The 26286-nt window shown below is 34.0% G+C and overlaps 3 protein-coding genes across 4 annotated transcripts in view; 2 read left to right on the forward strand and 1 right to left on the reverse strand.

The window, feature by feature from the left end:
* LOC111393498 (homeobox-leucine zipper protein REVOLUTA-like) overlaps positions 1-2872 on the forward strand; it is an 8967-nt gene extending 6095 nt beyond the window's left edge. The window contains exons 13-18 of one of the 2 annotated variants that reach the window (XM_023019047.1): positions 34-121; positions 223-357; positions 907-1229; positions 1474-1579; positions 1804-1953; positions 2373-2872. In XM_023019047.1, coding sequence (XP_022874815.1) covers positions 34-121; positions 223-357; positions 907-1229; positions 1474-1579; positions 1804-1953; positions 2373-2519 — 949 coding nt within the window. In that variant the 3' untranslated portion in view covers positions 2520-2872. Of the gene's footprint in view, positions 1-33; positions 122-222; positions 358-894; positions 1230-1473; positions 1580-1803; positions 1954-2372 lie in introns of both variants that reach the window. The other variant, XM_023019046.1, reaches the window with a different exon arrangement.
* A 241-nt stretch (positions 2873-3113) lies between these two features.
* On the reverse strand, positions 3114-7190 carry LOC111393497 (CASP-like protein 5A2). The gene is made up of 3 exons (XM_023019045.1): positions 6742-7190; positions 5423-5555; positions 3114-3507 (listed from the first exon to the last, which is right to left on the reverse strand). The coding sequence occupies exons 1-3, from the start codon at positions 6960-6962 to the stop codon at positions 3316-3318; spliced, it is 546 nt and encodes a 181-aa protein (XP_022874813.1). The 5' UTR covers positions 6963-7190; the 3' UTR covers positions 3114-3315.
* A 7206-nt stretch (positions 7191-14396) lies between these two features.
* LOC111393499 (serine/threonine-protein phosphatase 6 regulatory subunit 3-like) lies at positions 14397-25500 on the forward strand. Its single transcript, XM_023019048.1, has 19 exons — positions 14397-14794; positions 15948-16051; positions 16233-16319; positions 16489-16564; positions 16662-16736; positions 16838-16891; positions 18402-18461; positions 18586-18702; positions 19669-19763; positions 19861-20057; positions 21152-21249; positions 21393-21496; positions 21663-21828; positions 22219-22341; positions 22767-22849; positions 23101-23239; positions 23350-23379; positions 23859-23929; positions 24333-25500. Exons 1-19 carry the CDS (start codon positions 14756-14758, stop codon positions 25183-25185), a joined length of 2571 nt encoding a protein of 856 aa, XP_022874816.1. The 5' UTR covers positions 14397-14755; the 3' UTR covers positions 25186-25500.
* Positions 25501-26286: the final 786 nt, after the last annotated feature.

Genomic DNA, 26286 nt, shown 5'->3' on the forward strand with positions numbered 1-26286 from the left:
CATAATTTCATCTCACTTTGATTTTTGTTTCGTCTTCCAGATGCTTGAAATGATTCGTTTGGAAGGAGATCCACTCAGTCATGAAGATGCTTATATTTCGAGAGACATTCATCTTCTGCAGGTGGCTTTCTTGAGTAGTGTAATGTCATTTGAATGAACTTAGTAACTACTGATGCACCAAACCTAAAGATATACACTTGATAAATTGATCCTTATCTACAGATGTGTAGTGGAGTTGACGAGAATACAGTAGGGGCCTGCTCTGAGCTAGTTTTTGCCCCAATTGATGAAATGTTTCCAGATGATGCACCTCTACTTCCTTCTGGTTTTCGAGTAAACCCACTGGATCCAAAATCAGTTGAGTTAAAATTTCTCTTCCTGAACCTGCTTTATCTTTTTCCTCGAGAAGATTGTGCTTGATACTGTTCTAGCAGCCTGCAAGAGATTCAGTTTTTAGTATAAATATTCTGTTTCTTTAACGTGGCTCAGCCGTGCAACATGGCTGAGCTGTACAAGTTACAACGTTGGCATTTTTGTTTGGTAAGGATAAATGAACGGTGTTGTGCACTATTAATGAAGAAAATGGAGCTAAATCTTCGTCATTAGAATCTAGTATTGTGTATTAAACATGAAAAATATATTCATGCTTGGAAAGATTGTTTCAAAATGGTTCAATGTTTTAGTATTAAATGTGTGTCAAGGGGCTTCTATTCTGTAAGCTTTTTATCAAACCTTATATGTAAGATGACACTACATTCGCTTATATTTCCACTAGAATCACGGATGAGATTTAGATTATGGTGTGCAATTTATTTTATCTTTTGCTTAACTAAAATTATAATGCCTACATTTTGGCTACCCATAGTTCCGATAACTAATGGTTTGTTTGTGTAGGGTGATTTACAGGATCCTTTGACTTCGTTTAAAACTCTAGATTTGACATCAAGTCTTGAAGTTCGCCCGGCAGCCAATCATGCCGCGGGATATGCGGCATCATCTTTCAGTGCACGATCAGTATTGACACTCGCTTTTCAATTCCCATTCGAGAGAAATTTACAGGAGAGTGTTGCTACATTTGCATGCCAGTATGTTCGTAGTGTGATTTCCTCTGTACAGAGGGTATCCATGGCCATATCTCCGTCGAGTTTGAGCCCTGCAATTGGGCAAAAGCCTTCTATTCGCTCTCCAGAAGCTGTAACACTTGCACATTGGATCTGTCAGAGCTATAGGTTAGTTATGCTGGTTTTTCATACTTTCTGATTCCAAAGTTCCTAGCCAATGTTTTTTCCTCAACCCTGTAAAGTATTGTCGAAATTCTTGAAAAATTGAAGTCCTTCCATGTCAAAGCCCCACTGGGTGTGCACATGCACATGAACATTCGAAGGAAAGCAAAGTGAAATGGTTGGCCTCGTCTTGTTCTTTGGGCTTGCTTCATGTTGGTATATGTTTCTAATATGCTTTCTGCTTTTGCAGCTATCATGTAGGGGCTGAATTGCTGCGAACTGACTCTTTGAGTGGTGAATTAATATTGAAAACACTTTGGCATCACCAAGATGCCATTTTATGCTGCTCATTGAAGGTATGCAAGGTTCTAAATTTAATTGATCCCTTTCTTTCGATGATACTTCTATAGCTTTGCATACTCCCCTCAAACACCCAACGTGAAGCGTCCATATATATGCAAGACCACTTGCATGTCTTCATTCAAGATGAGATACATGAACTTGTGATCATGTAGCCTCGGTCTGATATAAGATTTTCTGTATGGACGTGTTTAATTTCTTTTGTAACCTTCTCTAGCAGGCACTGCCAGTTTTAACATTTGCAAACCAGGCTGGGCTTGACATGTTGGAAACTACTCTAGTGGCTCTCCAAGACATCACATTAGACAAGATATTTGATGATTCTGGACGCAAAGCGATGTTTTCAGAATTTGCTAAGATCACACAACAGGTAATTTCATGCTATCCAAATAATTTATTCCGTTTCCTTAAATAAGTTACATCTTAAGTACGACATATTGCATCAAGCAGAAGCTCAGTTGCAATTTACAGCAAGTTTCAACGAGTTAGTCAATTAGATTTCAAGATCTTCTATTTTAATGATATTAAGACCTCTTTACTCATTGGTTCGACCATTTCTCGAAATAACAAGTGACTGCACTTAGTTTAGGATGTAGTTTGGAAGTTTTGGCGCATAGAACCTGATACTCCCATGTGCAAGTTTTGGCATCAATTCTTTAGAANCTTAGTTTAGGATGTAGTTTGGAAGTTTTGGCGCATAGAACCTGATACTCCCATGTGCAAGTTTTGGCATCAATTCTTTAGAAAGGTTGCGTAAATGGATATAATAAATTCTACGATTCTTTGCAGGGATTTTCTTACTTACCTGGGGGGATCTGTTTGTCAACGATGGGACGCCACGTCTCATATGAACAAGCCATCGTGTGGAAAGTTGCAGCAGAAGATAACGCTGTCCACTGCCTCGCCTTTGCTTTTGTTAATTGGTCTTTTGTGTGAAGGATAAACTTCAGTTATTGCAATTTCCCTGTTCACAGTGGTATATGGAAAATCAGACAAAAGATTCAAGAGAAAAGATGGATTATGGAGGAATTAGCAAGTTCTGTAATGTTTACCTCACCCCAGTTTGCATTATTTTAATATAAATTATGTTGTATGCATCTGAAGTATTTTTGATCCTCCAGTGTAAATTCTGCCTTCGTGTAGTGTTATTGTAGGTAGACCATTGATTTGGCAAACTTTGTGCCTGAAATATATTTGTATGAAGTTAAAGAAGGGCGGTGCTGTCTTTCGCAAGATTAAATATTGGAAAATTGTGATTCATATTTACCCCATGTTTGGTTTAACTTAAATTAGATTTTTTGTAAATTTTTATTTTAAAAAATTGAGAATGTGATTAAAAAGTTGATAAAAGTTGTGAGATCAATAAAATATGCAGTTGTGTTGAGTTTCAATAAATGGAGGTCATACAGGTGCTTAATAAGAATGTATATTGAAACCAGAATTTGTTAAAGAAACTACTTTGACATCTCATTTCACGAGAGTTTTTAAACCACAACATTATCTCATTTGCAAAATTTTACTCGTAGAAGAATATATATTGCTAAAAAGAGTTTTATTGTGTAATCAATAACATTTTGTAGCAACTTCCCATTTGCATGATTTATGTACAAAGGATGAACTAATCCTGAGTCTATACCATCAATCGAAAACAGCACAAAACTGAATTTATAAAATGAAATTCAAAATGGTCTTTTGGTGATTGACACTGCTATGAATTCTGTTGGGGTTTTACTCATCTAGAAGCCAACAACCAAAAGTTAAACAAAAATGATGGCAATGCAGCAAACCAGCTAAGGAAGGCCATAGCTATAGCAGTCTCATACTGAGTGCAATGGTTATTGGCACAGGCATTAAGATCGTTGCCAATGAGAACGGTGATGCCTGCAGATGCACAGGCTGCTGCAAAAGTAAGAGTAGAAGTGACCTGAAACATGACAGATTGAATTTAGCAAGTAGAAAGATGCATTTCATATATGTTTACTTGTTCTACATAGTAGAACATCAGTAAACTGTACAATCAACAAGATTTTTGCTTCTTTCTTAGTCACCCCCTCCCCCCCGAGACCATACAGTTGATTGTTGGGTGACTTGTATACAGCATGGTCGACTGTTAAATACAGATTGATAGTAATATCCAGTCAAAAAATATAGCAGGAGAAGATGATTGAATCAAGGTGACTAAAAGCATCAAGTATATCATAAACCAATTCTATCTGCAGCCTCTTGTTTTGTTTAAATGTTGATGCATGGACCTTAACATTGTTATAGGCTGCAAGGAAATATTACTTCGGCAGAATCTAGTAAACATGTCTAATATGATTAATGGGTGCTGAGCCAGAGGTGAATCTGGTGTGTATGGGGATCGATAGACGAGGGAAAGAATATCGGATATGACAGATGAAATATTGCTGGCTTTCTTCATATTGTAACCCATCACAAGATTGGAAATTTGTGGAAAGGAGTGTGCATAATGGCTGTTAAACCACAGGCTTCAGTGCATTTCTAAAGAGCATCTCACCTTGAACACTGTAGTCTATAATTTACAATTTATATATGAAATTCATAGTCCCTACAAATCCAAACTTCTGATGACTGTTACATTTCTGGCTTAAATGGTAGGTCCTAGGAATTCATATGCAAGCATTTTGTCATTAAAAACCAATACTAAATATAATTGCCTTAACAATATTTCGATGCACTGATGCTCGGACTCTTTGAAATGGTTAGAGTGCCCGTGTCGTGTCCGACAAGACATGGATATGAGTATAAAATATGTGTTGGATCCTCAAAATTTCAGCCGTACACTTCGACATTTTTGTTTATTTCTTTTTCTTCTTTCTTCTTTTTTTTTTTTTCCTTTTCCTTTTCTTTCCCATTTCTACTCTATATAAACCTTGCGCCGCCTCTGAGAGGGTGAAGAAAGGCGACGGTGCTAGGTCTTCCCTCATTCTTTCCTTCTTCTTCCCCTTTTCTTCTATTCTTTTCCTTCTTTCCCTCTTTATATTGGTGGTTTAGGGCTTTGTTTGTATAAAATGAAAATGAGTTCCATGTAATGCTACTTAGCGCTCCACTAAGTCCAAATTACAATCAAGTCCCTCATTTTCTATTTTATATAACATATAGTAATTAACTTTTCATAATTGAAAACTAAACTCCAATATTTTATTTTATTCGTCTTAATCCCTTATTCAATACTTATTTCCTTCTCTGTCAACAATTGTTTTTGGTGTATTTAAAATGACATTTTGAATTAGTAAAAAAAATTAAAATTTGAAAGACGTACCCACGTACCAGTGTCAAAAATTTGGATTCTTTTTAGTCATGTCTCCGTAACCTACATTTAAAAAATATATACATATCCGACACTTAGATACGTACCCGTACCCGAGTTCGAGCATTATTGCTTCAATGTGCTTCAACTTAATATAAGCTTACAGGCCTTTTAATATTGAGTGTCAAAGAAATTACTGAATAAAAAATGGCCATACGAACCATGTTCATGAATGCTCTCATGCTATGAGTTGGGTTCCACGACATTCGTGTACGTTAACAAGTGCCAACATAAAAATATTTTTTACAACCTAGCTCAACGATTGTCAAGTCATGTTTATCCCAAAAAGTCTTTTCTGAAAAGGATCTTGCAACATGTACATCAAGCTTTACATAATGGCACGTATCATTCTATCATTTATCAGTTTAAAACACAGTCAACTTTTTCATCCAATAATTTCCATCCACAACATTTTATGTACTCACTTATGTACCATTTTAATGTACAAGTAGCATAATGCTTTTAAAAATATGTGATTGTGCTAAGCAAACAATTGTAACAAACTTACCCCATCACCAACAGAAAATAAACTAACAGCTCGATAATTTTGCAAGTGGCGTCCCACTAGAAGGGCATAAATGTCAACAATTGCCAGTGCAAGGCTCCACATACTCTGCAAACTAGTAGCAGCAACAAGGTAGCTGGAAAGAGCACATATTTTGAGTTTCAGTGACAGGATCATTGCAAGGACAATCAAACCGAGTCATATTTATTTTACAAAGGCAATGGGTGCATATAAGACCGTAATTTCCTACGAGGCCCCCAATTGAATGGAGAGGGAACAGGGACTTCTAATGCAGAACATCAATGGTTGTCACTGTTAGCATCTCTATCAGACATCTTTTTGAAAAAGGGTTACAGGTTAAGGCAGTCCACATGAGCTCCCAGTTGCAATGTGCAAAAAATCGCATGGTCAGACTTGGTTGAGATCATTTTAATATTGAAGTGGAGGAAGCGTTTCAAGCAACGTGATGCTAAAACATAAAACTGTGAGTGTTGCAGGAAGCGCGTGCATCTTGTTTAAATTGTTTGGATTAGGCCAATTCAAGTTTGCACCACATTTCCTAGTGACAAGGAACTTCTGATTTTAAGTCGTGAGGTCGTTGAAGAAACATCAGACAGAGGAACTATTACACTGCTAGTACAACAAAGATATTTAGTACAGGTCAAAGGATTGTTAACTGCTTAGATCACAACAAACTCACAATAGCAGCAAGATAAACCCTGAAGTAAAGCGAACTAGGGGAACATTTATTGTTGCATAAGAAAGACTGAGAACTCAAAAATTAATGATTGGTAAAGCCATGAAGGAAGAAATAAGCAAAGTCTATTGGCCAGAGTTTACCTTGGAACGCAGCTTTCTCTGGAAGTACAAGATGCATTACAACCTTAAAGGTCAGGTTTAATTATCTTGGGTTTAATCGTTCCTCCTTAAGTGAGTTTGGGTTTTTTAAGACATGTCATTCTTATGTAGTTTGTACTGTATTAAACTGACTTTGTACGAGCTTTCTCAGTTTGAGCAGTAATAGAAGTATAAGCGCCAATCGTATCATACACTAGGCAGGCCTATTCTGTACTCCACACCCTTAACTTCAAAGGCTTTCTATGGGTTTGGAAAGTGGGGAAGTTATATAGACAAAAATGCATTAGTTGGTCTCAAGGTAGTTATCAGTTATCACGAACTCCAGCTACGACAGGCGCGTACCTGATCCTGGACTAAATGGAAACTGAATATAGTGATTCAAGAAATAATCTTCATTTTATTCAATCTTCCTTTTTGCTGGAGAATAAGAAAATTAAGACCAATTATAACACGAAAGGGATTACCAGAAGGCGGTGACAGAAGCAAAGTCGGTGGTGGTGACCATAACGGAAAGAGCGACCACTGCAAACAACGATTGAGAAAAACGCAAGAATACGCCGCCTACAGTCCCCGGCATGCCCTGGAGATCCTTCATCCTAACACGTGGCAGGAGTACATTTGCCGCCCCATCCGTCTGCAGCGGCGGGGCCTCCACCGGATGCACCACCCCCTGTCTTACGTTCATCTCTCTCTTATCACAGGTGAATTTTCGCTATTAGCAGCATCAACAGATATGTAGTACAGTACATATGAGTGGGGGTTCCGGCTATCGATGCGAACGTCGTCGTTTTGATCTATATCGACTGCGATGACTCGCCTGAAATTCGACCAAAAAGTCTTCGTCTTTTTCACCTAAAAGAATAAGAATAATTTCTTCATTTTTAACGAAACAAAGGGCACTGTAATACTGTGGCGTTCACTCTACGTAGTGCATAATAATAATAATAATAAATAAATGTCACCATAAATCACCTATAGCCTTGATATGTTTCCTATTTGGTTTGAATAAAAATTAAATTTTAATTAAAATGGGTGAACTATGTGGTTAAAAAAATAGATAAAATTTGTAAATTTCACGACATACATAATTGAAAACGAGTTTTGAAAAATATGGAACTTAGAGCCTGTTTGAGCCACATTATAATGAGAATGAGAAATAGAGCCGTTATGGGCTCCACACCAGAGATATAAATTCAAAAATGGTGGCTTGATGTGATGGATAACGGTCATATTTTTCATTTTAATGAAGTAAAAATGTGGCTCAAACAGGGGCTTAATCTCATTATTCTTAAATGAATTAAAAGCTGATGAAACATTCAGACCCTGTTTGTTTTCCATTTTTTTGAAAATGCATTTTCTCTCACTTATTTTCAACTACGCATTCTTCATTAAAATCACATTTCATGTAAATCAAAAAAAAATCTTTATTTTTCAACCACACATTCTCCATCAATTTACTATTTTAAAATATTTTTTTTCCCTGAAACTGTGGCTCAAACACCCTCTCAAAATAAAAAATGTAAAAGAGGTTCAATAGAATGAGATGAAAATTAATTGGCATTATATGCTATGGAGATTTGAGTTCTTTGAAATTCAACTTGAAGTTAAATGCTTTCTCAAAGGATCCTGTATTTTATTTTAATTCTTTCGACAGAAAATAAGATCATATCATTTGTGCTGGTAGTACTAATTGATGATAAATTAAGGGTGGACGACTTAGGTCATGGGGACATTAGTTGTGCTGGTATGAAGAGGTTTCAATTCATAGTAGTGACGCAATTTTATTTTTTACAATCCTTAAGAAATCATTTTATTGCATGGGTGATACTATATGTATATTTTTTGTGTACATAATGTTTTACACCCTCCACATGAAGGAGGCTCGCATATAATTTATTATGCATTGAGCTCCCTTCATATGAGGGATATAACCTATTATGTACACGAAAATTGTACGAGTGGACTAATTGTTATTGCATTGAATCTTTCGATACATGTAGCTATAAATTAGAGAGTGATAGAAAATGAACAAAATAAAATATACAATTGAAACGACGTATAAGTGTAAATATAATTTAGCCCCAATTTGGTTAAACTTATAATCGAAATTAAAACTTAAGTAAAAGTCAATAAATAATTAAAATTACTTATTTTACGAAATCTACAATTTTTTAATCGTAATTTCATCAAATTTTACTAAAATTCTAATTTTTATCTAAATTAAACAGGGGATTGCTCATTTTTTGGGTGTATGAGAAAACCTTAGAACATTAAAAGTGATGAGTTGTCATCTTGCCTTTTATTTTACTTTCCTCATGTTTTAATTAACCCTTGGTCGCTTAAATTATTAGTCACCTATGCCTTTACTAATCAACCTGACCAACCAAGCTATTAACTTTTTCTTATTAGTGCTGAAGTCAAATTATTATTAACAAGTTATAAAGGGCACATGGTGCGCACTGCGCCGTCCCTCCAAATTCAACAGGGCAGAGCAATTAGCAATGACAAAAATGGAAACTAAATATAAATGGCATGTTATAAAGAGAGAGAAGAGAATATAAGAGTCAAAATTTAAGTGTACATTGTTAATTACAATTGGAATGAAATGAATCTTTTAAACTAGATAACACTTATCTATGTATTATGATAATATTAAATGATCATCAATAATTATCTCATTATTTTTACAACAATCTCCATTTGATGATTATTTGTAAAATAACTATCTCATTGAAACTTTGTTTGGCAAAAAATTCGATGGGACGAAAATGCCAACAAATAAAAAATAGTAAAAGTAATTTTAAGTAATGAAATGCTGACACGTTAAAACCTTGTCAAGAAAATTCAGTGGAATAAAACTCGATCGAAGGAAAAAAAGTACAGCTATTCCCCTTGATTTCAATTTTTGTATGAAGTTATCCATGTTTCGTACATCAATATATTCAATATTATAAATTTCTGGTGAAGTGTCTCATATTGTTCTTCAAATAACATCGTCTTTATAAGAACTGTTTTATCAATCTTTGATAACTGTGATAACAAGATGATTCATAAAATAGTTTCTATTGATCCTTTCGAGAGTCTCATACATATAAGATATATCTTTTGATGGTGGATGCCTTGTAAGTTAAGAACATTATTGAAAAAGAATATGCATCATTAAAACGTTATTAGGAAAAATCCTAATGAAGGAAAAATAGTATATTATTCTTTTGAATACGCTACAAAAATTACATCATTAAAAATATTGCCAGGAAAATCTAATGCGACATAATCTTGGTAAAGGGAAAAAGAGTACAACGTATATTTACTCCCCCTCATACTTCAAATATATTAAATCCTTCAAGAAAAGTATCAAAACTATACACGATAAATTGTCTATAATCACATTTATTACATACACATCAAATTCCATGCGCTGTCACGCTAATGAAATAAAGACTTGTGATTACATCAACCAAATGATAACTTATCTATTGATACGAGTCTTTGCAACATTTATTAGGTAAAGAGTCATACAATTCATATTACGACTTTACTTTTTCTATTTTCATTTCACATAATTATACACTTTTGGGTATTCAGATTGTAGATCCAAAAATTTTAAGTTTCTCCGGTAAATTAAAGTTAGTATGATCGCATCATTTTTATTTGACCAATCATTACTTTGATTGATGACAAATTTATTTCGATATCCTCAATTTTCATAATATGATGCAGTATATCGTGTACAAAAGTCTTGTCAACAATTTTTTTCTCTTCAATTCTATTTCTCTTCCGATAATGACTTGACTTATTGAGATATCTCAATTTTTAACATACCAGGTACCTAAAGCTCTATTAGGATTTTATAATTCGTTATGTCTGAATTCTCATCAAAAGTTTATGTCTCCGTATTGAGACTATATTTGCTAATTGCTCAATTTTTAGTTTGAAGATTCTTTTTGTAATAGAATCGAATACCATCACGCTTCAGGTGTGCCACACACACACATATCAAATATAATGCTAATAAATTATCATCCTAGGATATCAATTTGTGTTAGAGCATTTTAAATTAATGCGTGAGACATTGTTGATTTGTTTGGTCAATAAATGCATCTAATAAATATCTTTTGAATTTCTAGTTCGAGTGATCTTTTGCGAGGATCTAGATGATGATGCATTTATACATTATTTTCAACTTCTTAATTCATCTCCCTTAATGTCAAGAGAATTGTCCAATCAAATAGACAATAATTTTTCCAACGTTATAAAATATCACACATTTGGGGATAAGGGTTTAAATTACGCATTTATTCTCAGTGTTCGTTATTTTTCAACTCAGTGCATTGTGGTGGATCAATTGTATATATATTGCACTATCAAAATAATTAGAAGAAAAATGGCTCTAATCATAAACCAATTATAATAGGGAGAACTATGATGCTGACATGATGCGTAATAGAAATTTCTAAACAAGAAAAAGAAATAATTTGTTCTCAATTAAATTAAGTGGAGGCGTTTAACAAACAATAGTGTTAAACCATTTATTGACATCCCAAATAACATTTATTAAAATGTTGAGATTTAGAATTGCCAGCATTAACAAGACACCATCATCCTCCATGCAATCATTCAGTATATGTATCAAATCTATAAAAATATAAGTAATATTTAGATGATCAACATAGGGGATGATGGGGCCCATTTATCATCCTAATTAATTTTCAACAGGGAATTTAGTCCCTATTTTAGCTAATTATGAAATATAAAAATTTATAATTTATATTCTTTAAGAGCAAATAGTATTCTTATGAAATATTAAAAAGTATAGTTTACACTTTTCAGGAGCAAGTAATATTCTTTAAGAATATTAATTATAATGTTGTGTTATTTCAAGAGTAACAACAAACTATTTATAATAGATAATTATACTATTAATATTCTTTTAAAATATTAATTGAGATGTTCTGCTACTTTAGAAGCAAAAACATGAAAAATTATTAGTTTAAAATTTATAATAGAACATCTAAAATTATTTAGTTAGGTTAAAAGAAATCAATTATCAAATATAGATTACGAATAATTTCAAATATGCACCGATTTTCTCAATTGTCAAACGTAAAGGTAGAATTAACAAATTACAGTGGCAAACAAAAGAGGTATCACACAAATCAATACAATATTAATGTACCCAATTTGACAAGCGTACAAATGCAACTGTACAGGCAAAATATCGTGCTTTTTCTCGTGATAGTACGAACGTAATTGTAAAGAAGTATAATGATTCATCGCGATGAAAGCTTGGTACGTATGATTGTACAAGCAAAAAAATAATAATAATAAAAATCAAGCAACATAAAAATTTGCACACATAGAAAATTCAATAGTCTGAAAATTATAATACATAATATAAAAAAAATCGTGTATCATCAAATTAATTTCGGTACACGCGATATATAATTATGCTTATAAAAAAAACTACCACATTCACTAAATCTTGAAAAATTAAGCTTTTTGTACTGATAATGTATTATAAAAAAAAAAAAAAGAGAAAAGAGAAGATAATATTAGAGTCAAAACTCAAATGTGTATTAGTAAGACCCAATGCCTTATATTTACCAATGCCTTATATTTATAGGGTTCGAATTAAGAGTTACAATTGAAATGAAATATATAGTTTAAACTAGATAAGACCTATCTATGTACCACGATAATACTAAGTGTGTGTTTGAGCCACATTATTTTGAAAGAATGTATTTTGGAATAGTAGATTGATGGAAAATGTATGACTAAAAATGAGGAAAAATTTTGAATTTTTGTGAAATATTATTTTATCGAAAAATGTGTGATTGAAGTGATATTAAATCATTGTTTAAGAATGTATTTTTTAAAGAATGCGATTCCGACATAGCTTAAGGCCCCGTTTGGTAGGGATTTTGAGAATTGATTTTTTGACCGTTAAAAGAAAAATGGGGTCCACATGTGAGAGAAGAAGTCAAAAATTACGGCTTGAATAGTAAAATAACGGTCAGAAAATCAATTTTTTGGGGCAAAAAATCCCTACCAAACGGGGCCTAAATAATCATCTAATCATTTTACAACACACACGACATTGTGCCTACTCCGATTTTGCTTACACAAATCAAAAGGTTATTTACGATGGTGGTTGTTGTGGACTCGACACATGTGTTGGAAATTTGTAATCACTTTAAATTATAAATGAATATAATCGAATTTTAAATAAATACCGATAAGATCTTTCAACTTGGAAAAAATTATTAATTTAATCAACGATGAAATTTTAACTACATATCTTATAGGATCCGCAATTCTTCGTTGAATTTTATCAAAATTTACTAAAAATTTATTTTTATACCTAGCAAATAGGTGTCAGTAAAAGTTGGTAAAGGTTGATTAAGCCCTTGTTTGGGATCCATTATTTTCAAAATTAATTTTTTCAAAACTCATTTTCAAGAGCACATTTCTCCATAATATAATATTACACGTAATTTCAAAACTCTTCTTTATTTCTTTTAATCACACATTCTCCAAAAAAATGTTATTTTAAAATACATTTATTTCAAAATCACATTAGGGGCTTGTTTGAGCTACATTTTTTTCAAAAAAATATATTCTTCAATAGTAATTTGACATCATTTCAACCACACATTCTTCAATAAAATAATATTACAAGCAAATTTAAATTTTTTTCTTATTTTTAACCACACATTTTCCATTAATTTGATATGAATAATGCATTTTTTTTCTAAAATGTGGCTCAAACATGGGTTAGAATGGGGCCTGAACAAGAACTAAATATTTGATTGAAAAGTTATTAAAATTTATAAATATCATAAAATATATGGTTGAAAATGATTTTTTAAAAAAAATAAAATTTAGAAAATTTGAACCAAATCAGTATATCAAGTCATATCATGGGACCTTGCCCACGTCACACCACGGCCACAGAAATGGACCATCACTATCATGTGAAAAATTTATAATTAATGGAAGTTTGAATTTGTTCATCTAGAAATCAAAAAATTAATAGAGCGAGGTTGAATGGATTCTTATTTTAGCCCCTATTTAATTTCCATTATTTACAAATATATTTTTATTATTTTTCTTTTTAACCACACATTTTTAATGAAATAATATTACACACGAATTTAAAATTTCTTCTTATTTTTTAACAACACATTTTTCACAAATCTATTATTTCAAAATGTATTCTCAAAAGAAAACGGTGCTCAAACATCCTCTTAATTTTAATCTTAGTGCACACCATTAGTCATTTTATTTTGAATAATGCTTTTTATACATAATGAAATTTCGTAATGATTTACACATTTATTTTACATTTGGCTGAAAAAATTTCGATTCAATCATTTCTCTTCACATTATGTATATGTAAAATATTATGTACATGTAGTTCAATCGTTTTATTTTTGTTTTGTTCCACTGAGTTCAAACGTTGTTTTGATTTGAATTCACTAGAAAAATCCTTGTTTGATAGATTCCACAACGACAAGACCGCACATTGATATGGCCAAACTTGGTCACACCCTATGCCCGATCTTTTACTTTAAAATCGGAGGATCCCTTTTAAACTCCCCATTTTAAACCACTATCATGGACTCAACGCATTATAAAAATACATCACCAACACTAGCAGATTAGATCTTAATTCCACAAGCACTATGGATCCAAATCAACCTTATTATAGACGGTCTTGCTAATGTTCTAGTCCAACTAGAACTGTACCGTACGTACAATACTTACGAGCATTACGTTAAAACCCATTTTAATGAACAAAGAGTAATTTATAGTCGAATTTCAGTAACATCAAATACGAAGCATTGTCCATAAGGGAATATAATATAGGAATCAACTAAAAAATTAATTTCAAAAACTTTTAGGTTTGGCTGTACTTTAAAATGACTCTTTTATGAAGTGTAATAAAACTTACTTTCTGATAAAAAGTAATTTTTAAAATTATGTGTGAACAATTTGGTAACATAAAAGTAAGATTCACCTACTCTAAGCATAACCAAACACGCTCAACTTTTAGAATAAATAATTTTATTGATCAAATTAATAAAAATTCATGGTGCATATATGAAAATCTGACATCCACATATACATACAGAAGGCCTTCGTTTTCATTTTGGTTCTGGACTTCTCCACCCTTTCAAATTCGTCCAAAGGCCTTCATTTTCGTTTTCCCCTGCTAATTTAATTTCTACCATAAATCAAAAGTCCTCTCGATCTCTACCGCTTCACACTATTTTCGATCTTTAGGAATTGGGGTTTTTGCCCTACATCACCTACCTATTTTGCTCAAAAATCCGTCTTAATTCTGGGGTCATTTCTATTTGCTCCTTGCCTTGATTCAAATTTAGGGTTTACAGATCTAAATTCAGAACTCCCTCTTTGTGTAGCTCGCGTCTTTCTCTGTCTGCTTATACATATCTATACACACGGACACTCGACATGTTTTGGAAACTCACAGCTCTCTCTGCTTCTTCTCCAGTAAGTAAAAAATAATAATTTTTATTCTTTTCAGGAAAATTAATTTGGCTTTGCTGCTCGATTTCTGGTATAATGAAGTTTTTGAGTTTATTTTTAATCTCTCCTGTAGTCATGAATTGAGCTAATGTTTAGTTGTTTTAATTGATTGACAATTGTGTTTTGATAAGATTTGTAATCCATGAATGTGCAAACTTATACTCCGAATATAATTATGAACTTTATGTTTTAATTACACTTTGAACTAATTTTTGTAGTCATTTTGTTAAATTCCATTACTGCTAATTACTTCGTTCAGTTTGATTCTGTGAATTGAAGGATTCAAGATTCCAACTATTTGTTAGCTCAGAAAGCGAAATAAAATGAATTGGCCAAAAGATTTGGATCTTTATCTCATTTATTTTTTTGAATCTCTAAAGACACAAATATCCTACCCTTTTTTTCTGCTGCCTTTCGCTTCATCTACTCTATTGAGATAATTTAATTTAATTTTTTTTCATTCCTTATGGGAAGTGCTTTTTGAACAATCTTTTACTTGATAAGGATACAATAATAATTTTATCCTTATTGTATATGCAACTTAATCTCAATGCTGCATTTAAGGTCAATTCTAGTTTTCCTTTCTTTGTTTTGTTCCCCATGTACCTCTGGGTCTGAATTTGGAGACATCCATTGCACTTTTAGTTTGCTCTGTTAAATTTGTTGATATATGTGCCTAGGGTTGTAAAATGACTGAGCCAGTTGCACTCTACTCGAGTTTGGCTCATCCAAGGCCTGTTCAAGCTTGTCTAATTAGTCAGGCGAGTTAAGCTCATAATGGACTGATAGATGCATGCCAAAGACTTGCAAATGACTAAGTTAATCAAATTGAACTCATTTTTAGCTCTGCAAAATAGCTTATTTGAGAGTGGCTTATAGATGAACATGACAATCTTATGATGTACTAAAGATTTAGCGACTGGGTTGACACGAACTTTGATCAATTCATTTGCGCCCCTATACATGTTGGACTATATGTTTTGTTTATTTTTGTTTCCATTTTGTTGATTATTATCTCTCTTACGGTGGGCTTTTTCATCATTAATCCTCGGTTATGTTTGCTTCCTTTATCCTTTTCCTGTTGCTAACATTTTGATATTTTTTTTGTTACCTTTAGGTTGAATCGGTGTTGGACAAGGAAAATTTCACATTGGAAGAGCTTCTGGATGAAGAAGAGATAATTCAAGAATGCAAATCATTGAATAGTCGCCTCATAAATTTGTATGCTACCTTTACTTTTGAACTGCACATATTTCTGTTAATAAGTCTTTGTCATCTGCGTTATGAGCAACTTTTTAACAAGTCATGGTTCCTTTGCAATCTTGCCCTTCCCATGACCTGCTGATTTGACCTTTAGTTTTGAAGTTCCTTGAAGATAATATGAAGTTTCATTCTTGTTTAGTTTAAGAGATAGAGCTCAAGTTGAACAGTTGCTGCGCTACATAGTTGAGGAGTGCCCAGAGGATGCAGATAGTAAACGAATGTTCAAGTGAGTTTTAGATGGTTCCAAAGCAAAAAATAAGCATTTCAGAGATCATTTGTAACTTTTATGCATTACTTTATAATTATATTTCCTAAAAGTTCTCCGGTCCTGCTTCTAGAATTGTAATTTAGAACGGACAGTATCTTGTGGTTGTTTGACCTGTTTCATAATGTAGGTATCCTTTCATTGCTTGTGAAGTTTTTACATGTGAGATTGATGTCATCTTTAAGACTTTGGTGGAGGAAGAGGAGGTGAGATCATTGTATCAAACAATTGGAAAAACATGGTTGTAGGCCAAATTGGTGATCTAGAACACGATAGTTTAATCGTATGCTCTATTTTCTGCAGCTTATGGATTTACTGTTCTCTTTTCTGGAACCTAATCGTCCTCATAGTGCCCTTTTGGCAGGATATTTTAGTAAGGTACTCTGTTGTATGAGCTTTTTGTAAAATGTTTTTGTTCAGTGTTTGTTATGGTGTTATGACGAGTAATTTGTTTGATCTAATTTCTTATTTCATTGCAGATTGTAATATGCCTAATGTTGCGGAAGACTGTTCCACTTATGAATTATGTGAAGGTAATTTGAGTTTAATCTCCATTGATGTGTTTTTGTGTGTGTGTGATTAAATAAAGGTCTGCCTTAAGTCGTGTGTCACAATTCTGAAACCTTCTTTCCTATCGTTTGATGTAATGTATCACTCTGCAATTTGTCTTATCAATGCATGTAATTTGGCTTAGTCAATATTCATGATTGGCAAAGTTTATTCGTTAAATAGATTGGCGGAAAAAGTTTCCAATGGCAAGCCAGAAAATCGGGTGAAATGAATTTCTTTAAATGGTGAAAATGGGAGGTCCTTTTTTGACGTTTGATTCCTTTTCCTGCAATCATTATTACGAGAATAAAACTGAATAATTAATAATTTTACTTTTAGCATGAGATCTCAATAAACTTATGAGTTCTGACTTGCGTTTGAAAATTTCCAGATTAAAAAAGACAGGAAAAATCTCCTGCTGTCAGGAGTTTATACTTGCATTACTCCATGTTTTTTTACCCATCTCATCTACTCTCAAGCATACACCTGATAATTTCAAATTCTTGCCGCTGCCATATAGCGTTCATCTCTATCTGGTGATAAATAAAGCATCTATACATGGTACACCTATTGATAGCTGAAAAAATTTGAACATTTTGTGTGTTTTTTTGTCATTTTCAGTGCATAATAAGCAGTAGTCATAACCAGTCATTTTATTGTAGAATAGAAATGAGGAAATGGCTCGTACACATTATTTATTTAATCACCAAACTTTCGTCACTTAGGGGAGCGTTCTTGACTTACCTGATGACAGATATATTGCCCAAGGTTCTTTTGCCGTTGAGTTTAAATTTGTTAAACAAAATTCCTTACAGATTTGAGATCTTAAATTAGTTGTCAACACCATATGCTTTCTTTTCTAATAATGCTTTTTATTCTAAATGGGAAAGGGAAAACTGCGAATGACTTGTGCCACATCTCTACGGAAAAAATTCCAGGGGCTAGTAAAGTATGAGTAGAAACTCGGGTCTATATATGGAAATTTCAGGTTTTCTATAGGCATAGGGAATGGGTAAGTGAAGCCATCAAGCACTGGGAAGTGCTGTTTAGGGAAAATTTTTTTATTACTATTGCTATAATTATATTTTGGCTGTGGAGGTTTGATGACACCTATCGTTGTAGTCCTTGGGATTTAATTGCCTTATTCATTTAGCTTCCCTTAAATTTTGCTTTGATCAAGCTGCTAAATGATTGAATTTTGTGCATTTTGAATCTGAATCTTTTGACAAATGTAAAGATGGGAAGCCTTGAGCTACAACAACATACTAAGCCTTATCCTCAATATAATTGTCTGTCAGTTAAGGCTTGTGGTATTGGGAACTAGTTTATACTCTCCCTTTGATGCCCAAAATGACAGGCATATTCTCCATGTACAAGGAGAAACAAATTGTAAATTTTATTATAAACTTTACCATTTGAAGCTTTCTTTTGTTTCAAATAACAATATTTTCTTAACTAGGCATCTTACATTCAGCTGATGTTGGTTCTGTCCAGGCCCATCAAGATGTTTTCAAGCAGCTTGTTGATCTGATTGGCATTACATCCATCATGGAGGTTGATATCATATAAATTGCAATCTTTGTCATGCAGTTTCTTTGATTAAACCTTGTATAGGAATCGAAAAATATTTTACTGCTTTCGGTGGGTTATTATCTTCTCATTAACTCTTTATTATTAGGTGTTGGTGCGACTTGTAGGTGCCGACGACCATCTATACTCCAATTCGATGGATGTGATACAATGGTTGGCTGATAGTGACTTACTGGAAATGATCGTGGACAAATTGGATACAGCAGTAAGTCTCAAAAAATGGCATCTTGGCTATACAAGTAACCCCTTTTTTGGAGTAGGAAATGAACCAAACCTCGACTGCCAGTCTATTTTAGTATTTGTCGATAGTTACTTGTCTAGTTTTTGTTGCCAGTTATATCAAGGTGGTTATATTTGTCCTTTGAGCCTAGTTGTGTAATATAATAACTATGGCTGTGTTTAGCTTGGGTTTTGCATATTCTCCATGGATTCTCTAATAAATGTATCTGTTTATCTCCATTCTCATAATCCTCTAGTCACCTTCAATTTATTATATTTTGTCTATGCAGCTTGTGGACCTTTAAGTAAATAATTAATTGTCCTTTTTATCCAATTTTATTTCCCCTGCATTTTATTTGTCACTGTATATGGTTTTGGCGTATTTCGAATGCTTGAAGGCCCTGCAATCCAAAGTGATTTATATTGGGTTTATCTGTTAGTTTATTCACATAATTTTTTGTATTACCATAGTGTCATGGAACTAATTGTCAGCTTTGGCTTCAGTGCACAATGCAAATTACGCAATGCTTACAGAACCTTAATCTGCAGATCTCACGCTTCTTAGTGCTTATCATTTTTTTTTTGTTAAATTATTACAATAATAGGAAGATCTAGAACTTCATTCATTTGTCAAGGTTATACTATGATGTGTCCCTTCTTGAAAGCCAAGGAAGAAGGAACTTCTTAAATTGAAATTTATCTGAAGGATTGTTACATTACTCAATGTTTCCATGTATATAGTTGTTGTCCATCTTCATCTCGTGTATCTGGTTCAGCCATATTTGATATCTTTTCATTTGGAAGGGAAAGTGTGGTGTTTGGCAAATGGAAGCTTTGCATAATTGCAAGTTTATCAGCATGGAGTATTAGTTACACTTGTAGTGAGGGATTGTTTGGCTAATGAGATGTAAATATTTGATGATATAAATAATAAATGTTTTGTGTTCTCCAGAATACTCCTGAAGTACATGCCAATGCGGCAGAAACTTTATGTGCCATAACCCGAAATGCTCCATCACCTCTGGCCACCAAACTATCTAGCCCAAGGTTGTATGACTAAACCTGAATACTCCTCTTAGATTGGCCTGTTATTTGGATAAATGATATGAATATTCATTGACTCTGTAGCTTTCTTTATGTGCAGTTTTGTTGCAAGGATATTTGATCATGCACTTAAAGACTCACATTCAAAATCTGCCCTTGTCCACTCGTTGTCTGTGTGTATTTCTTTGTTGGATCCTAGAAGATCAATTTCTTCACCCATAATGTATTCCTTTAAAAGCCAACACGTATATCAATTGGCTAGTCCTGATACTGTTGGTGCAATGCTTCCCAAACTGGGTGAGTCTGACTGCATATGTTAGTAATTTCTCTTGTGCTACTCTGTATGTGTTTATATATTTATTTTATGATCAGTAAAACAAGCCAAAAGAAAATAGTTCTTTTTGTATTGTTACATGTACTAGGGGCCACTTGTCAGATTTCTTGTTCGCTGAATCTTGACTCATATGGTCTATAGATCTGTTTCTATAATGATTTTTGGTTTATACCCAGTATTTTGCTTATTTTTCTTAGGATTATTCAGAAGAAAATGTGTAACTTTATAATGATGCTTTTTAGAGAATAAGTATGACAGGCAAATAGCTTTGCGATCTTTAAGAAATATTTCAACGGAGAAATTTTTGTTGGTCAGCATCCTTTATGTAGGCTGCATTTCACAAATTTCAACTATATGCAGCAACAAACCAATACTTGTACCAAATAAATTGGGAACAAAGGTAATAAGAGCAGGATTCTATACAAAGTGGTTAGAGTCTGTTTTTGATGGTGGTATGGCCGACAGAATGACTTGTTTTATAGCTATAAACATACCCAGATATAGTTAAAAGTAAATAAATTATGCATCATGATCATGTTTTATTACTCCATTGAAACCTAGGCATAATATCTATAATTTACTCCTTGGAATGTGTTTTAGAATTCAGTTTTTACTGAAATCTTCCTCAACTATCAAGTCAGACTTGGTATTTTCAAAGGGAAAAGCTAGGTTCAGTGACATAAACCTTGCTGAGTGGTAGATGATCCATTAACTGTCCTAGGCAGGCAATGGCATGTGTCAAAAGTGAAGAGGTAGACATATTGGCTAGAAAGAAAATATTCTTTATGCTTCTACTTAGTACTTACTGTGTTCTTTTTCATTGTTTTTTGAGTTGGGGTTTTGGGGGGGGGGGGGGGTTGTCTCACCCTTTGTTGGCATGATCTAAAAATTGACATTTTTGGGGGGATAGAAAGAACCTTTAAGAAAATACTCAAATACCATCAAATGCCCTTAACTTTCACTTTTTTCTAGTTAGTAATAACAGGTGGCTTGGCATGAGTTCCCTATTTTATTCAATTTGTAACCAGTATAAGCATTGATATAATTTCTGGTGTAGGGGACTTGCTGACACTGTTAAGAGTTTCATCTGATGAGAAGATTCTACTTACAACTTATGGTGAATTACAGCCCCCTCTTGGGAAACACCGTTTAAAGGTTGATATGTTAATTTTTGGTTAATTGTTTTTCATGCAACCCTCAAAATGATGTGAACTGTTGAATTTTTGGTTGGACACAGGATCCACATGATTCTATATTTGGCGTTTTAACATTTTATGCAATTGTCTTCCTGTTTATAGGTTGTGGAATTCATTGCGGAGCTGCTGAAAACTGGCAATGAGATGGCAGAGAAGGAATTGGTCGGTTCAGGGACAATTTTGAGGATCCTTGATCTCTTTTTCGAGTAAGACGTTACTTCATTAAGTAATTTTTGGCATTTAATAGCACACTAAATCGGCTGATTACTAGAAAAGAAAGCTTTGATATTTTGTCCCATGGAAGCTTCAGTTGGATCACCAGCTTTTAGAACTGCTAAGTTGTTTCTTAATATGTTACTTTTTCTGATGTAGGTATCCATACAATAATGCCTTGCATCATCATGTGGAGAGTATAATATATTCATGCTTGGAAAGCAAAAATAATGCCGTTGTTGATCATCTTTTTCAAGAGTGTAACTTGGTTGGAAAAGTTCTTCAGACAGATAAATATCCTACTCTTTCTGCTGAACTCAATCGGGTAGTTTTCTGGTCAAATAATGATTCAAAATTTTCTGGTTATGTGTCCAATTATGCATGGCATATTGCTTTCGCCTCGCATTTATCCTTGTGTAGAAGGTTAGGACTGGCATGTCTGTGAGGATTGGAAAATTGAGGGTACAAATACTTTAATTCAGGAAGCAATTCATAAAATTTAGCCATTTTTTTGTGCGTGGCAAATTGAACAGATATTTTTTCTAGTTGTCCTGGTAGTTCCTGCCATTTTGTTTGTATTGAAAATAGATCTGCCCTGTTTTCTTTTCAAATCATCATCCTCCTATCCTTTCTCATCATTTTTCCTTTACAGTTCCTCCTTCCTTTCGTGTGACTTGAAGTGAAAAATCTGATTGTGCGTCTCTTGTATTTGCAGCCAACTATACCTTTTGCTGGAAGACAGGCACCCCGAGCAGGGTACTTTGGACATCTGACTCGAATATCAAATAAACTTGTTCAGTTGGGAAGCAATGACAAACGCATTCAGCAATATCTTCAGGTCTGTGATAAGGCGGTCTTCAATTCTTCATTTCCAACTTAAAGAGAACAATTTTAACTGAGCCAGTACTTGGAATTGTTTGGAAAAATCTTCAGTTTTGTTGTCTTCTCTATCTGCTTGTTGCCATTATTTTGACCTATGCTCGATATGCATATCATCACGTGATCAGTATCTGAATTGTCCATGATATGTTTTCAAGTCCCCTAGCCAAGCTGCAGATAACGGCTTCCCTTAAAGCACCTGTTGATATGGCTCTTCTGAACTTTTTTGTGAAACTTGAATCTTTATAATGTTACATTTGCTGTATAAAACAAAGGCTAATGTCTATGCAAATATTGACAGTTTCACAATAAGTTATATGCCTTCAATTTTTATTTATTTATTTTCCCCCCTCTGCTCATGCAATATTGTTTCGTTTGCTTTAGGAAAATAATGAATGGAATGAGTGGCAGACTACCATCTTACAGGAGCGTAACGTGGTGGAAAATGTATACCGATGGGCTTGCGGGTATGCCTCTTCTTTATCTTTTGCACTTCATAAAAAATGAAACTAGTACAAATTATTGTTGCCCATTTACCATGAAGCATTGTCACATTAATCAACTACACGAGTGAATTCCGAGATGTTCTCTCAAAATTTTGAACATGTTTATATTCCTTCATGCCTTTCTGAAATATAATTTGTGTGATTCTGTTTTAATTTGTACTTTGCCAAGTGGGGGTACTGTTTCATCTCTCTGTTTTATTTCATGTGTGCAGTCGGCCAACTGCATTGCAAGACAGGACCAGGGAGAGCGATGAGGATGACGTCCATGATAGGGATTATGATGTTGCAGCTCTTGCAAATAATTTAAGCCAAGCATTCAGATACAACGCATATGATAATGTTGATACAGAGGTAGGCTCAAACAGCAATACCAGAAGAAGAAAAACCATTAGTAATCATCTCAAGAAATAAATTGGTTAATTCTTTCGAAATTATCTATGATCTTAATTGCTCTTTTGCAGGGTAATGGATCTCTTGAGAGAATTGATGAGGTAATTTATGCTTAATCTTTAATTTATTTGTTATCTGTTGGCAGATATGAAACTAAAGAATGGATATATAATGTAGAAATGACTGTTATAAATCTAGTTTCACATTCTTGCTCGTACCAGCCAATATTGGATGATAGTGGGTGTCTTGGATGGTTCCAGGATGCATTTTTTACAGATTTTACATTTTGTTGGTCTCAGTTTTGATTTTTTCCATTTTATATAACATTTCTTTTGTATGTATTTTTGACTGTATTATGTGTTATTACTTCTCCCACATATATCTTAATAAGATACATGCTTCTGTAATATACTATATTGTTTATAGTAATAAACCCACATGGAATGCCAGAGATACAGGCACTGCTGCTAGTTGTATTAATATTGTGTGGAAAGGACACATAGGGGAAACAAGTGTTGCAACCCCTTTCCTTTATGAATTCCACAGTGCTTAATTTTGGTCATTGATTGATGAAATGCAGGATGTTTACTTTGATGATGAATCTGCAGAAGTTGTGATTTCATCCCTAAGGTTGGGTGATGACCAGGGAAGGTGAGTTTCATTGTGATTTTCTAGTGAAATTTAAAGTTGCACAAATAGGATAGATCCAACTATTTTGATTATATGCTGAAAAAGATTTGCAACTGCAACTGTAGGTTTATATACTTTGTTTCACAGGATAAGCGGTGTTTGTCCTCTTGCAATAACTGTAACAAGTCCCAAAAATAGATTTGTCATAAGAATTGTATAGAAGGGGAAAAGAAAATACGAAAGACTTTGAAAGACAAGAAGTGGGAGTTTTTGCAAGAATGAATACGCATACAATAGTAAATTGAATATTTTCCTCTATTTTGCAATATTATTGTGTGGGCTTTTGTGATGCTCAAGAAGTTAGAAACTGGCTATCAAGCTAGCGTTTTGTCATCATTTGAAACTGTTTGATTCTTTCTTGCAGAAGTCTATTTACAAACTCCAACTGGTTTACTTTCCAAGATGACAAAATTGGTGATGCACCTGGGAGAACTTCACTTCGTGATATGATGGATGATATCAATTTGAACGGAACATCAAATGGTGGTAACAGCAGTAGTGATGATGAGGTAGTGGTCGGAGAGGATGAGGAATTAACTGAGAGCAACACTTTTGCCAATGGCTCGTCTGGCTCTAAGACAAACCCGTTCGATAACTTCTATGGAAACAACCCTGTAAATGGGGACGACTCAGTTCCCCAGAATGAGAAGGCCAGTGCATCTGGTGACCTTGGTTTCTTCCGTTTTGAGACCTCGGACAACGATGATCTGTTTGAAGACAGGCCCATACCTGAATGGGTCGCATGGGGAGAGAGATCAGACTTTCAGGTTGGTGCATCAAGTGTGAACCCGTTTGTTGACCAGAACGACGCTAGTCACAATCCTGCTAGTTCAGTGGAGACGAGCACTGGCCAAATTAGTTCCACCACTTCAATTGGAGGCTCTCTGCCAAATGGCACCTCCAGTTCTACAGATTCCAGTGATGATTCAACTAAATCTGATCCAGGTCAAAAAAGCATCGCTGTACCCTCCCTGTTTGAAGAGGACGTTGAGTTTGTGGGTGTAGAACCAGAGGGGACGGAGAAGGCAATGGAGCCAGCTCTCGAGGAGGGGATTGTTGGGGAAGCTGGGCTATTGAAGAGCAATCTAGCTCCAAAGGGTCAAGAAAAGGAGGATTCTGAAGATGATGGATCGGGGATGAAGGAATTCAACGATGCAAACTATTGGAGAGTAGATCAAGAGGTTGCAATGTTGGAGTATGGGGTCAGTAATTTTTAACGCTGAAATCTGAGGATATCCCATTCTTAGTTATCAGGGGGTTACGCGACTCAGCATATGTACAGTGCATTACTGTTCCGATTGGGATCATGTTGTAGGGTTCGCAGTGGTGGTTATGATTATTTACTACACTCGTTTTAGGGTCATGACACTCTACTAAGATTTTGTGCCCCTCTGCTTAAGCATGATTCGTCATTGTGTAATATGAAACTTCAATGTTTATTTTTTTTTCTTTTTTATGGGAATTTCAGTCAAATACCCACTTAACATGCTCGTGGAAGGGGATTCTGGTCGGTCTGATAGTTTCTTACTCAATTTTCACTTATTTATGGTGGTGGGATATTGGACGATTGCTATAGTCGGTCACGACCTTTGAACAAGGCATTTTCCGTTGAGCAATGTCATTCATCATCGCTAGAGATAATAACTGGCCTAGGTGACAGTGAGACCCTCGATCTATAATTCAATAGACTAGAAGCTTTTAATGTTTTGAATAATGGATCAAGCATTCATTGTCGCCTAAATCAGTGAATATTTTCTCTTTCAAATGCTAACGTGAAAAGGCAAATTAGGCAAAATTGAATTTTTTTTGTCGACTATTATTTATAATCTCAATTTATGTAGCGTTAATGTGATATTAGATGATTCATTTAATTTCATCTTCATCATCTACAGAGACTAGTGGATCTAAACAGCATTAATTAAGCATTTGCCAGGTGCCCTACCAATGCTTGTAATACGTTTTTAATTTAAAATAAAATAAAATTATAACTCAACTAAAATCTCCCAGCCACAAATCTAAACCAAAATTCTGACTAACGACCCAGTGGAGTCGCCTCCAATAGGCTCGTCGCAACAAGGCTAGAGACTCCACTCCCGTCCAAGTCTCCAATCTCTTTAGGTGAGCCCAGTTCGGTTTAGATAAAATTTAAAATTTTAGTATATATTAATAAAAGTTAATAGAATATGTGATTAAAAAGTTGTGAATTTTTTAAAATGTATGAATAAAATTATTTATTGATTTTGACTTAAATTTATTTCGATTTTTTAGTCAAATCAAATGGGGACTAAATCTTTTAATCCTTTTCTATTTTTTTTTTC

The sequence above is a fragment of the Olea europaea genome, chromosome 4 (genome assembly GCF_002742605.1).
Source record: "Olea europaea var. sylvestris chromosome 4, O_europaea_v1, whole genome shotgun sequence".
Lineage (NCBI taxonomy): Eukaryota > Viridiplantae > Streptophyta > Magnoliopsida > Lamiales > Oleaceae > Olea > Olea europaea.